Below are 15,244 nucleotides of genomic sequence, written 5' to 3'. Positions count from 1 at the left end.
GCTGAGATGAAAAAACGGCATTACCGTGCACGGCGGATACACCCCTTGAGCGGTACCGTGCAGTCGCTTTTGGGTCAAAGCGCTCAACGGAGCTATTTTAGTTTTCCACAAGATCCATCAACGCGAAATGGATAGGTTGATTCAACCGTGGCGAGAAGACAATGTTGCGGTGAACATTATAGCGGGGTATTTCAGGGTGACTTGCTGCGGAGCCAGCGAGGGACCCAAAACGCCGGTGTCAACCTATAGGTGTCTCCACCCTTGCGGGGGGCACACGTGAATCGAGGCACTCTAGCAAATAAAGGACCTTGTGAAAACGCGGCTTTAAAAGACACTGATCAGCGGACAGCAGAGATATACGGAGAGAGAGCGTAGTGAACGGAAGGAACGTGGATAGACCGGTATTGAAAAGCGGCTGGTCGGTCATCGCCGTATTGTTCTGTCGCCTGTTTTTGCGTTGGTCGGCGGCCTAACCGGAGCTTCAAATTCCCAGTCCGCCTGCAACTTCTCGCAATAGGCGCGTTTGTGTGCTGCTCCCGCATGGGGAAGTCGAAAATTAACTCCCGCTAGCAATTACCCGCCTGCTTGCATGCGTCTGTTCGGCAAGTGGTCTGGCCCGCCTGCGGATCTTTGCCCATCAGCCACCGTCAAACGGGGTTAGAATAAAGAAGGTTGGAACGAAGTGCCGAAGCGGAGTACACTATGGCAAAAACTCTTATTTATTTGTGCCAGGGCACGTCGTATGAAGCGGACCATGTGCACTAGAGCGTCGTATCATCCCGGTTTTAGATGCAACGCATCTCTTTAACTCGCCTTGTCCCGCGTTGTCGCGGCGTAGTACGCATCCCTCCTCCATTCTCCTCGCCGCGGCAGCTGCGCGCTCCGCCGCTCTCACCGCAGCGCCATCTGTCTGTCAACGCGGTCAGCGCGCAGCTTGCGCTCGGCTGCGCTCGCTACCGTCACCGTGCCAGCTGTGCCTTAGCGCGCAGCTTGCGCTCGGTTAAAAATATATACCATCTTCCCGCGAGAGGAACCATGTCGTAGATGGACGCATCGGGGGTTAACATGCTGCGTAAATAGGATACACAACAACAGCAATCCACACGCTGACATCGCTAACATAACGGAAACGCAACGGCAGCACCCGATGCGTCGCATCTACCCCTTGGGTCCCATCGCGGGAAGATGGTGTAAATTTTTTAATGCATAATTTCTAATGGTCGTCTACCGAGATCTCAATCGCTCCTTGTTTTATGGTAAATCTAGGTAAGGGGCTTTTTACATTATTGTAAAGGCAAGAAAAAAAACTCAATGAACAAGCTAAAACTTCGTTCATCATATCAAGCAACATAAAGAGTGCCATAGGACTCTGCGTAGCCTTGGTGCAATTTTTCACCGTCCTTGAGTTTTGGAAAAAAGTGCTTCTTGGCATTTAAATATGAGATATTGACACCGCTGAAAAGTTAGTACAGTTATCCCTGCGATACCCCCTTTCCTATAGCAAAGCTCGAATTGCTGTTAGATAATTTTTATGTGGACTAAAATTTTCTAACGCTTTACGTCAATGCTGCATATGCCTTTGTTTCCCCGTATGGCGTCTGCGTGGGAGACTTGTTGACATAAAATTTGGAGTCTTGCAAAAAAATCAAGTCTTTGGCGAATGGTTTGTAGTTCTCAGCCAACTGCAGGTATCTTGCAAAGAACCATAATTATTAACCTGTTAGAAAGACTTAACATTACGCCCAGTATTAACTGCTGCAATTTCTTCAAAGTGAAGTTGTTAACGTTAGAAACGAAACAACAGTACTCAAAATGGGGTCATCTACCGAGAGAATATGGTTTCAGAAAATGCCTAAATTTTATTAATTTTAAAAAGTGCTTAAGTGGTTAATTATTAAAAAGTGCTCGAAAGCAAAATATACGACAATTTACCATTATGGTGACTCTAGCAGTAATTCGTGTTCCACTTAATTTTTTATTGCGCAGTTCACTGAGATGTTGTAAATATTGCCAAAATATTGTCTCCTTTAGATACATCATATTGTCACACCACCAAAGATAACGCAGTTGACTCGAAGGTAAAAAATGTTTATTGGAGCGAACTTGCGCTCCCCTAACAACTTAAAGAATACCGAGGCAGTAACAGATAACAGAGCCGGGCGCAGTCGTGCAGTAAAAACAAACAATAAATAAACAAACCCATACATGGTTGGCGGCGATATACTAGGGGGGTAAACAGATAGCCTCGTGTTTTTTGGTTGCAAAAAAACTCTCGTTCTTGCGTGTTTTATTCAGACAATGTACTTTTAACATATGCTGGATCGGAAAATGGACACAAAGGTACTTTCTTTCACGCATTACTTAAAACGCGACAAATGCGCTTGTTGTCTTTCATAACAAAGATGACGTACACCAAATATTTTTGGGCCTGACTGCTCCTGCTGCTTCTTCTTACACGTACTATACCGTAGTAAAGCAGCAACATCTGAGAATTTCCCAGAAAGCATTATCTAATATATTCTAATTCATTAGAAGTAACTATGCACATTTACCACAAAGCAATATCTAATCTTTTCCAGTTCATTAGGAGTAACTAAGCCTTTGTATCTTTTGCATTTCAATTGCGACAGGTAACATAGCGCTTGCAGGATAACGCCTACTCTCCTTGTTGCACACCTTGTGTTTAAGATGTATTACAGGTGAGTTTTAAAAATAAGTTTCTTGTAGTATTTTTATATTTAAATTACAAACACGGGTAAAATATAGGTCTACTGAACACAAACAAGACCGCATTTCTTCCAGGCACACTGCGGACTCTTCTCGGGATAAAAAGAAACACAAATGTACCGGTTTTTTCCAGGTCACCTGTATAAAAAGCGCTTCGTTTTTGTCTTCACAGTAAATTGCGGACTTGGGATAGCGCTTAGTTTCCTAAACTTCCCTTTTTAACATTTGCGTGGTGCTTGTGACGCTACCGTCCTTCCCGAAATCCAGCACTCAACCAACACAATTACCACCAGTGACCCAGGCGTCAAGTTTCTTACTTTCTATCTGCCGAAGTACACTAGTAACAACAGTCAAAGTGTATAATATTTTCAGCATTAGGTTACTTATCATAAAATATAAATCTAGAATATTTGTCAAGTCGCAAGCAAAGCTTTTCAAAGTCACAGACAGTAATGCCCATGTAAAATCACATCCAGTTCAAACACTGCTTTTCATTTTGGATCAGTAGGTCGACGAACACGTGCGCCGCGGGGCCACTATTCTGAAACCCTGTCAGGGCCTTTTTCTTTTTAATATCGGAGACCAAAAAATGCCGTTTTTTTCCGTTTAGGTTGCTCCTAAACGCATATGCAAAAGAAAGGGAATAGTAAGGCCTGTCGTCTCAGCATGTTATCTTTTTTTCTGCATAATATTGAAACACCTGCGACGAAACGTACCCAGAAATAATAGCTCTATCTTTCTAACTTAGTGCACAGAAAGGACCATCCTAGAACTGGTGTACTCGCCGTTCGTGTTTATGACACAAGCTAAAAGGTTTTGACTGTTTTTGCAGTAAAACATTGTTCATTTCACTGCAACTTTTACTGAATGCCTGTACCAGTGTTGCCATTAGTTAAGAATGTCGAGGCTGCCACTTCATGTAGAAATATTACAAGTGATCAACTTGTAGAAAGCTACTCTGTCGACAGTCTCCGGACGTCAAATTAGCTATAATTTAGGTTTCTTGAAGAGAGGTGGCTGGTATAGAATTTAAATGGCCAGGTTCTCTTCAATACATGAGCGCGGTAAAATCAGTATATCTCTAAACGAAAAGACGTAACGAAATCGAGTTTTTGATGACCGTCTTGTGGGTTTTAGTTTTATTTTTTATGGTCTCATGCAAACAAGCATCAAAAGTGATAGCCTCTGTCCTCAATGTTTTATGTATTTGGTATCATTCAGACGATTGTAGAGAGCGACAGCCCTTATATTGAATATAACTATTTTTTTGACAGTCTCCAATTTAAGGGAAAGAAAAAGAAGTCTTGTAAAAAACCATGAAATAGTTCGTAAGTAAGCGTCTATCAAAAAGGATCTAGGAAATAATAGGCGAATACACTAACGAAGGCACAAAAAATCCTATGAATTCACCTGTGAAAATTCAGTGTCTCTGATTCGGGAACATTACAGGGCCAATTTAACGACATGCAGAACACCACACACCATGGCTTGCTCATCACATACATAAATGTGAGTTGATAATGTCTTTTTATAAATTATACTATGCGCCCAGTAGGAGAGTAAACCGCCTACAAGCCTGAATGAGCAACTTTCCCTTCAGAAACAAACGTCTATTCAATAAGAAAAAATTCAAACGCCCAAATTATCTCTTTGGAAAACTTAGTGATTCCGAAAACACTAGTCACATTGTTAAGGACTTGTTTTGTCTGGCTCACCACAATATACCTCCCAAGAAAAATATTTCATCGGCGCTCCACTATGTTTGTAGAACGTGTTTTTGCATACCAATGGAAAGAATAGTGCAGATGAATAGGGTATATTTCGTGGCGGATGTACTGCATAAATTGTTCAATGATTAAGAATAGCAAAGTAGAGAGTTTTATTCCTATGAATATTAAGATTGCGGTTAGTGTTTTATGAGAATATGTTCGCAAATTACAGGATTGTCAAATTTTGCTGCGGTCTGTACTTTGGATTGAAGTAACCATTGACTTATATTTAACGTGAGAGCTAGCACTATGCGAAAACCAGAAAAAAGTCGAGCGAAACGTGCGTAAGCTACAGCCGGCCAAATATTATCTCTGCATAGACAAGCACAAATTAATACAAAAATTTCCGACAAATACCGCAAAGGAAGGGTAAGCACTTCTCTAAGAATATTAATGTTAAACGAAAAATAGCAGCATCTTCACTCCATGGATGATGGCGAGGGTGCAGAGTACGGGGACTCAAAATAACATCCAAGTTGCACGCCGAGTGCCATCCGAATTGCGCCCCGACCATCATTCGATTTGAGCCGTGAATTGCACATTGATTATTCCCTAAATAAAACTTAAACTCACGGCACAAATTGAATTTCGCTTTATTTTCGCTTGATGGTGGTGTGCGCCCGGATAGACGCGTACGGACATTGAGAGGTCCTAAGGTACTCCGCACCGTTACAGGCGAGGGAGTAAACCGTTCGACTCTCGGGTGAGACGAGTGACACTAACTCTGTCTGCTCTACCAGACACCGGCTCGAATTCTGCAGGTGGCTGTGTGATTTTTTCCGATTGTAAATGCTATGCGCGTGGACACGGACTGACATTGTGCGGTCCTAAGGTACTCTGCACCTAAAATAAATGTTTAGCTCCCCATCAAAATGCTCCAGCTGGCAATCACAAAAGTACAGGTGACATCAAGTTTCTTCATGAAGTTGATGTCTGAATTAGGTTTTCGAACGAAAAAGGAATAAACCTTACCAAAGCAACTTTTTCACCATAACATTTATTTCTCGTTTTGAGAAGTGCAAAAATGGTTGATTCCTTTATTGGCGTGACGTCAGGGTAAGGTGAGTAAACGACACCGCCCGCTATGGTTGCTTTCATCTGTGCACGAGAGAAAATTACAAAATTTTATCACCTGAGTTTAAACATACGCAGTATACAGAGATTCACAGCTCGAAAACCATGTCATATTAGGAAAACTATTGGTTTTACATTTATGGTTCCTAACTAAAAAAAAGCATCAGATTAACCTTCGTTTGCTGGTAATATATTTTGGGATATATTTATTATATCTCAATTTGTTTACCTAAAAAAATCAGTGGTAATTCGGTTGGTTGCTCTTCGCAATTTAGGTGTGTGCACTTTTTCTTGATAATAAAAAGGACAACCAGATATAGATTTTCTTGTGTCATACTTATATTTTAGCTGACCGACATATATCTATATGTTCGCAAGTTGTTAACAAACAATTCATGTTCAGTGATGTTAGCGACTGGAATTTAGAGATGCGGACGCATAATATACTAAAGAAAGCCAAGGTAATACCGCTTCTGTGTAGAACGCAACACTAGATCGAAGTGAACTGGATATCATCAAATAAAAATGTCACTGTATATGAGTTTTATTTTAATTTTTTACGATGCAGACTGATAAGTCAGTCAAGAATAAAACCTAGGCTCAGTAATGACACTTAAGACGGATGCGAAAACAAACAAAACTCCATGAAGACAAATGTCAAAACGTTTAAATGAGACCCCCGTCACCATGCGTCACACACTGTAGCCATTATCCTGGAGAGCTAAGCGCCGAGCTTCTCGGATGCCTATAATCAGCTGCAGAAAGAGAAATTTAAGGAACTTCTGCAACACACTTTTCTTCTCTCTGCAAGACATACCCACGGCCTTTCTTTAGCGAATAAAATACAGTCGCTACTCTCTAGGGTCATGCCGGTGCATGTATGCCGAGAGCTTAGCGTTTACAACGTTGACAATATCCATGATGTCTTATACAATAAAACGGGATTACCGGTACAGGCTGTCGTGCATTCGCACTGCAGGGAGGCACCTCGAATAAAACGTAAACATATGGTGTTTTGAGAGATACAGAACAACAGAAAAAACAGTGTTTAAGGAGCAATGACACAAATAACCGCGTTTTGCCGATTGAATCTTTCAGGAGCCCGATGTAACCACATATTTGAAAAAGGTGTTTGAAATGTGTTTGAAAAAAGGGTGAGCACTCGAAAGGGAAAATAAATGTAACATGAAATTGTGTGAAGATGACGGAAAAAGTTTGTTTTGTGGGCTGAATATTGTCTGCTTCTTTAGGACGGGAGAGGACATGAACCGCAGGAATACAACTGCACCCGGAGTAAATCAGCAGAAAAGGTATAATTTCGGCAGTGAACTACACTTGGCTTAAGGTATTGTGCATATTCAGCACCGTTAATACAGGTCTTTAATTTCACATCACATAAGTCAGTGCTTTGACATTAACTAGCTTTGCAATGCCAATGTATTTGATGTTCTTGCCTACCGGAAAATATTATGCAGTTCTCAATTCTTGGATGTAATTATGTTCCTTGCATTCATCATTCTATGTAAGAGGATTTGAACCAGCAACATCATATAATAAAGCTTTGAACAATGTTTCACTCAATTTGTGGGTGAAATCATAATATGTATTGAAAACTCGAATGTAAAACACCAGACTGCTTTTGAAAGTATTGCCTAATTGTTAGAGTATAACATATTTTCAAAAGTAGCGGATTTTTTGAACCGAAGGTAATTAAAGGAAGATGATGATACAGATAAATTTACAGAGTCAAGCAAGAAATCTGCTTAACTGAGTTTTCAGATCTCCTAACAGTAATCATGTAAAAATATGTATTTCCGCGAAGCGTGCACTGGTTTTTTGAAGCTCAGCGACGACATTATACAGACATGGAAAAGACCCTGGACTGCGCCGGTCGTACTCGTGAAAAAAAAAAGACAGCACATTAAGGTTCTGCGTTGACTACAGTCGACTGAACAAATCCACCAAAAAGGTCGTGTACCCCTGCCCCGAATAGACGACGGTCTCTACAAACTCTGCCACGTGAAGTACTTCCAGTGTTGTACACGTTACTTTAAAATAGGAACGAAAGCTCGTTCCTCGTACCTTCCCAATTTTGAAACGAGTTTCAGTTACCAAGTTCCTTTATTGCGAAAGGAACGCGTTCCAGTTCTACTTCAAAAATTGGAACGTATCGTTACATTACGTTACAATTAGGTTTTTAAATTAAAATATAGTGTCGGATAATCCTGGGCCAAATTAAACGAGAAATTCAAAACTAAAATCGAACTACGTATATAATACGAATATTAACACCGCCGGCAGCATATTATCTGGAGATATAAATAATCAAAAAAAAATCACCTAGGCGATTTTTTTCAGCGAGCACCGGACAAACTCCAGACGGCATTTTGGTGCACAGTGTTTCGGTGCGGAAATTTCGGGGTACGGACATGTCGGTTACGGGCGTTTCGGTGCACGGACATTTCGGTGTACGGACATTTCGGTGCGCAATCTTTTCGTCGACCAAATTATGTGGTGCTTGCCTGTGTGCGACAGCCGTTATATTTTTATTTCCGCTTAACGTGGGTTATGGACAACAATCTGGAGCAGCGAATTTATTTTTTGATTGATGCCATGTTTGATCTTTCCCAGGTATTTTTACAAATTCTACATTCATATATTTAAGTTTAATATCTATTCCTGGGGGCACCTGTTATTCAGCCGATTGAAGTCTTCAGCACACGTGTTTTTTTTATTCAGAACAGGTTGTAATTTATATTCGCTCTTTTTTAGCAAAGACAACCGGTGTTTACGATGGTCCGGCACGTTTTTGTATTTTTTTAAATTAACACACCCTCAAATTACATAAATGACATGCACACTCTCAATATACAAAACGTAACGTTAGCTAGCCCCCCAGAATGCAGAAAATCTTATGAAGGGCATTACGTAGGCTGGGCTGCATTGCTAAGATGAATTTGCGAACTCTGGTCTGGATATTGTCGTGGAGGAAGAACGGGCCTTTTTGAAAAAGCCGCAGCTTCTAATGTCGTAAATGTTGATTAGGCGCGTACGGGTTGTGCGTACGAATTCCACCCAATCTGTTCGGTTAAACCAACCTTCGTTTTATGTTTACATGCCTACATTCACAACATTTTAACTCTTTGTCCTAGCGCCCCCACCCCTGCTTCCCCCCCCCCCCACCTGCGCCCACCTCCCCGCCTGCACGCTCGAATCTCGGCCAGATTTCTGTGTCAGTCATATTATTTTCGGTTTCCCCTCGAAATCCTACAGACGTGGCGGAGTTCACGGTCTCCGAAGCCTCACCGCAGTGATACAGGAAAAAGCTTTACATTCACCTGGAGCTCACGAAACCTCTATACGGTGCAAAAAAAAAAGCCACCCAAAAAGCCGCTGAGAACACAATGGCACTAACGTTTGCTGGCTACGCCCTTCCGCGCGTCGCAGTCATGCCGATGGCACCCCCACTCCAGGAATCGCTCTTTCTTCGTCTTAAGTCGCCCCATTGTGAATTAACTCTTGAAGTCGCGCGTATCAGGACACCCGAGGCATACATTGCTTTCTCCATTTATAAGGAGCAAAAAATTGAATAGGCTAGTGTGAGGAGAGCGGCAACAGTCGCTTCAAGTTTTCGAAATCCAGTTCACTCAATGGTGAACCACAAGTGACGCCCCTCTCTACCATGGGGGTTGGTAGCCGGGGGGACTCAGCCTTCCCCTCCCCTAAGTAACACCACCGTAAGGGCGATCGTTGGTTGGTTTGTTTTAAGTATAACCGTCACCAAATGCACCTATTACGAGATTGATTGAGGAAATAATTAAAACGGAAGGCTCTCGCGCTTAATCTACCGCGTTTTTCAGTTGTTTTTCGCGGATGTTTTGCTGTAGGGGGGGGGGGAGTGGAAAAATGGACTAAAAACAGCCGTGTCTTGCACAGTTGGGTGAAGTGAAAGCAAAGCGCTTTGGTAACACTTAAAGGGACCCTGCAACACTCTTTGAGCAGTGCAAGTAAACCTGCGCGACGTTTAGATTACACTTCCAGGAATACCTGAGCCAAATATTACACGTGCACGTGAAGCGGAGAGCGCGCAAATCGATTTGAAAGACGCGGAAAAATCAACCGCTCTCTCTTCAGTTGTCCTCATTATGCGACCCCTGGCATGGCCTTAGGGACGTCACATAGGCCATGGCTACCCGATCGGCTGTCACTGGTCAACTTCGCGGTTAGATTCTCCCATTTCTGTCGTCGTAATGGCTGTGTACGAACCTCTTCTATGGCTGAACCTGTAGGCACAGTTTTGCGGTTTCTTTTGTGTTTTGAGTGCGCGCGGAGTTTGTTTGATGAGCTCACTACTTCCCTTTCAACGGGACCACTCGACTACAAGCGATTATTGCTTCAAAAACGCCCTACCAGCCCGAGCGCGCACTTGCGAGCAGGCACTCATGCCTGCTTTTTTGTGGCACCAGACCGGAAACAGGCCCCTCCGCGTTGCGGAGAAACGGAGAAAACTACCCGGCATGTGATATATCGAAGGCCGCCGAAAAGAACGCCGCGAGCCGCCCTCCTTTCCGGGACAGAGCGCGCAGCTTTCGTCGCGTTGTCCGCGGTCGAGTTGAGAGGGAACGATTATGTTTCTCATCGCGCGTAGTTTTGTTAATTGTGAACGGATTTTCATAATTCTTGCGGGAGGAGATTTCTGGGACAATTGACTTTATCCCAAAATACATTACTAATAGTCGATGGCAAGTGTTGCAGGGTCCCTTTAAAGTAGCAGGGTTGTGTTCATGAATGTTAAAAAAAACGTTGAACGGATGCAAATTAAAAACGTTAATTCTTACCATCTACTACAGAAATTGGGTTTTACGGGCCTATGCTCCGCCAGGTTTTAGCGTTCGTTTCCATGCACGGCGGCGCAAGCACATGTCTCTAACGTAAAGTCACGAAATTACAATATACAAGCTAAAATGTTCAAAGAATGCCTGGGACATTCCGTGACTCAAAATGTCTGCGCCAAGGCGTCGTGCACCAAAATGTCCGACACCGAAATCTCCGGATCTCGTATTAGACAATCTTTCTACGCCAGGGACCAATTCTATCGGCCAGACGCGCGTCCTGGCCTCCCCAGACAAACGATGAAAGGTGAAAAGCATTCTGGCGGCGGCGCTATTCACCCGTGGAACGCCGCGTAAGTTCAACCACCATAAAAGTAAGCACAAGCTGCGGTCTGCTTTGTGGTTATTCTTCTGCCTTTCACCTTCGAGGAAGCACATACGGCTGAAGGGCGGGCAAATTGACCAGCTAATAGGACGAGAAACGCAGTAGCGACTTGTGGATTTTTGTACTCGAGCCTTGGCATCAAAAACCGCCAAATGCTAGCGATGTAATGGCAGGAACGCCGTTACTGCCATTCCTTCAAAAACCTAACGAGTTCCCGTTACAGGTCCACCGACACTTAATGGAACGGTGGCGTTCCTCTGTTCCTCCAAAAAGGAACTAGTTCCAGGAACGCCGTTCCTTGTAATGCCGTTCCGTACGACACTGAGTACTACTCATCGATGGATGTGAAGACCGGCTATTGGCAAATTGAAGCGGACGAGATACACCAAGAGAGGACTGCATTCATACCTCAGATGGACTCTACGAAATAAAGGTGATGGCCTTTGGGCTGTGCACGGCGCCCGCAACGTTTCAAAGAGTCATTGACTCTGTGCTAGCTGGCCTGAAGTGGCACACCTGCCTCGTATTCCTCGAGAACGTTGGAGTATTCGCCCAGAATTTCTACGAACACCTAGCAAAGTGGGAGTCTGTACTCGAGTCCATTCGTACGTCGGGATTAACGCTGAAGCCTCAAAAGTATCGTTTTGCGTATAGGGAACTCAAGTTTTTGGGCGATGTCGTCAACGCTGCAGACGGCCAGCCTGTCTCGGCAGAAACTTCACCCATAGCGAACTTTCCAAGACCCAAATACAAGAAGGACGTGCGAAGATTTCTCGACCAGTGCGCATTCTGATGGCGCTTCGTCCCAAATTTCACACGCATTGTAGGGCCACTAACACGCTTAACGAAAGGTACCACTCCTATGAGCTCAGAAAACGCTAACGAAAAAGCATTGCGCCAGCTGCAACAACACCAGCGAAACTTGCCCGTGCTCGCTCATTTCGATGAAAACGCCGAAATGGAAACCCACACGGACGCCAGTGTGATACAGGCTTTGATGCAATCCTCGTCTAGAAATCGCCTAGGCCAGCTGTGATCTACCGAAGGAGGAGAAAAACAACTCTGCATCAGAGAAAGAGTGTTTCGCTATTGCATTGGTGATTTTCAAATTTCGCCCACACGTGCATGACAGATCATTCAAGGTTGTTACAGACCTGCATGCTCTGTGTAGGCTCGCCAATTTGCAGGACTCTTCTGGCCGTCTAGGGCGGTGGAAATAGCGCCTGCAAGAGTTCAACGTCACAGTAGTCTATGAATCCGGTAAGAAATCACTCCGGCGCCGACTGTCTCTCCAGCGCCCCCATTGACCCACCACCACAATACTCCGATGAAAACAGCACGTTCTTTGGAGTCGTTACGGAGAGCGACCTAGCCGCCCAGTCGAATGCATACCCCATGTTACGCATCATGATCGACTACCTCCAGGGACGCAAAGTCACCGTGCCCAGGGCCTTCAAATGCTACTTACCATCATTCATTTAGAAAAACACCGTCCTCTTGAAGAATTTCAGCCCTGGAATGAGAACTAATTATTTTCTTGTCATCCCGGCTGATTTTCTTGACGAAATTTTGGAAGCGTGGCACGACGACCCGTCTTCCGGAAATCTCGGCAAAGCTCTCACTATTTGAAAAATTAAGGCAAGGTACTACTGGCCGCGCCATACCTGTGACGTCACCCACAACGTCCGCAGATTCCGTGACTGCCAGCGACCAAAAATGCCAATCGCCGTCCCATTAAGGCCCTTCCAGCGATTTGAATGGACCTTCTGGGGCCGTTCCCTACGTGACGCTACAGCAAGTGCATTGTAATAGCGACAGAATAAATGATGTGCTAAACATAAACCACCGCATTTTTGAGGGAGACTGCACAAGAAGTGGCAAAGTTCTTTATAAGCCAAGTTGTGCTGCAACGTTCAGCCCCGGAAGTACTAATCACGGAACACGGAACGGCATTTACTGCGGAGTTGAAGCAAGGAGTAGAACGACTGTGTACCACTCCCAAACGAACGGAATAAAGGAACGCCTGAACAGGACGATCGTGGATATGCTATCTATGTACGATGACGTAAGGATAAGACTTCGAAAGAAGTCCTTTCGGAAGAAGTCCTACCTTCACGTTTGCGTACAACACACGTATCCAATTTACTACTCAGATGACACCGTTCGAGGTTATCTACGAAAGACGGCTGACTACGATGCCTGAAGCCATGCTTCCGCACGTTGAAGACGAAGACCTCAACGCCGACGTCCAAGGATACCTTCAGCATGCGGAGGGGGCCCGCCAGCGCGCTCGAGTTCGTACAAAGAAGCAGCAGCTGGTTTATGTCAGACGCTAGAACCTCCGACACAGAGACGCCGAGTACCGCCCAGGGGACCGTGTGTGGGTTTGGACTACCATCCGACGAAGTGGACTTAGTGAGATGCTTCTGCGACAGTATTTCGGAACCTGCCGGATTCTACAACGTGTTGACAAACTTTATAACGAGGTGATCCAAGATGGTGATTGCAGAACATCTGGACGACGCACGCGGCCTGAAGTCATCCATTTGGTTTGCTTAAAACCGTACTACGCCAGATGAGAGACTGTTTTTGTTTGTTCGGACGGTCGTTTCATTTTAGCATCGGGTCGATGCACTCTTAAAGGGGGAGTAATGCTGCGAACCACGAACTAGATTTGTTTTTGATGCGAAGCAGCTTTTGGTCAAGCCTGTTCCCTCCGTCGCTGTGTGGCACCGTTGTGCGGCTTCCACACCCACACTGCGCATTCCTGGCCAGGCACCGCTGATGATGATTGTGGCAGGATGACCCTAAGGATTGGCCAACCAAGGAACCCTTCACGAGATAGCTTCGCGTTCAACCACCGTAGTCATCTTCCCGTAGGGGAACCCTGAGTACCACACTCCAACTGCGAATGCCTATCCAGGCAGCGCTGATGATGATTGTGGCAAAATGCCCCTAGGGATTTGGCAGCCGAAGAATCCATCATGAGATAGCATCGCGTTACAACACCGTCGACATGTTCCCGTAGGAGAACCCTGAGTAGTATGCCAGGAATTCCTTCTCTTCTCTCCAACGCTCCTCTTCTCTCCGGCATTCCTTCTCTCCTCACCGAAGCTCCTCCCCTCTCCGGGATTGCGCAACAAATGGCAACACCTGCGGCTGCGCACGCGATAATCCGAAGCAGCTTAGCGTTAGAGACAAGACGGTAGTTGCTGCATACTTCGCTGGGGGGCGACACTGTAGCTTCGCGGCCTAAATGACGCGCGCGCGTGCTCCCCTCCCCTCATTCTCCTCCCGCAACGCCGCGAACGAACTGAAAACCGATTGGAGCTTGAGTCGACTACGTGGCTGCTTCGCATACTACTAAGGATTCCCCTACGGGAAGATGGTGAAATTGTTCTTTATGTTTTCGCTTTTATAGCACGGCTGCACACAGGCTGTGTTAACTGTGTCCCAAACGAAGCTCGTGTTCTATTCTTTATTTTTATGCCGCCCGGGTTATCTCATTCTTGTAAGGAGGGCCTTTCGCCATAACGTCACTAACCCAGAATAATCTTTGATCTCCAATGTTCTGGCTGTAGATCGACAGTTCGAGAAAAATTCGCTCCGAAGGATAAAAGCTTGCAGAGCCGGCGCTGCAGTATTCGACTTATCGGCGCTCGACTGCGCACGTCACTTTGTTAAATGCTGCTTCCCAGCCTGTGTATTTTTTAAGCTGTTAGGGAAGCGCAAGTTCGCTCGAATAAAGTTGTTTTCATTGAAGACAACTGCGTTGTCTTTGGTTTCGTGACAATATTATAAAATAGTTTTGTTTGTGACTAATATTGCATGAATAGAGCCTCAATGTACCATAAAAACATAAAAAGTAAAATATTAAGCGTTTGCATTGATATTGCTAAAGAGATTTCAACTGTTAGTCGTGGAATTTTAGCTTACTACAGAAAGACTTCGTTTGTGCAGAAGCAAAATCGGCGACACCCAAGCAGCAAGTATTTCTAACGTCAAAAAAACTTTCTGAGAGGCACTGGGAAGTCTAATTGAATTAGTGTCCCATTCCACTGTGGTACCCTGAGTTACGGGTTCTTGCTGCTGAAAAAAAAACGTTACATATTCAACATGTTACCTTACTTCAAGCTGACAACGAGAATACGTGCCGCTTATTAAAAAGACTGCGAATAAAATACGAAACTCTTAACGGCACTGTATTCTTTCGCTTACCTTTTTCTTCCTGTAAGCAGTGGGGGCTCGACTCGGTAAATTTCGAACGTATCTGCTCCTAGATAGCTCGAATGTGGAAATGGTGCTGCATAAATTGTCCCATGCGTTTTGGAGAGACCCTTCAAACACGTCTACAAAAATCGAATGCTTTTTTCTTCTCTGAACGCAGAAATGGGTTGACAAATACTCTGCACAAGCCACAGATTTGTATGAGGTTGGAAAGCGGATATTTGACTGAA

General features: G+C 44.5%; 1 protein-coding gene across 1 annotated transcript in view; it reads right to left on the bottom strand.

Moving 5' to 3' along the window:
* Positions 1-15,244, bottom strand: part of LOC144142045 (uncharacterized) — a 37,856-nt gene extending 22,612 nt beyond the window's left edge. Inside the window, exons 1-2 of the mRNA XM_077673473.1 lie at positions 15,006-15,244; positions 5,469-5,594 (exon numbers count right to left, since the gene is read on the bottom strand). Coding sequence (XP_077529599.1) covers positions 5,469-5,594 — 126 coding nt within the window. The 5' untranslated portion in view covers positions 15,006-15,244. The remainder of the gene's footprint in view (positions 1-5,468; positions 5,595-15,005) is intronic.

Source organism: Haemaphysalis longicornis, unplaced genomic scaffold (assembly GCF_048455015.1).
Source record: "Haemaphysalis longicornis isolate Haplotype H1 unplaced genomic scaffold, Haemaphysalis longicornis Haplotype H1 scaffold_6, whole genome shotgun sequence".
Lineage (NCBI taxonomy): Eukaryota > Metazoa > Arthropoda > Arachnida > Ixodida > Ixodidae > Haemaphysalis > Haemaphysalis longicornis.
Note: the sequence above shows the minus strand (reverse complement) of the source record. Positions and strands in the feature narration are given on the sequence as shown.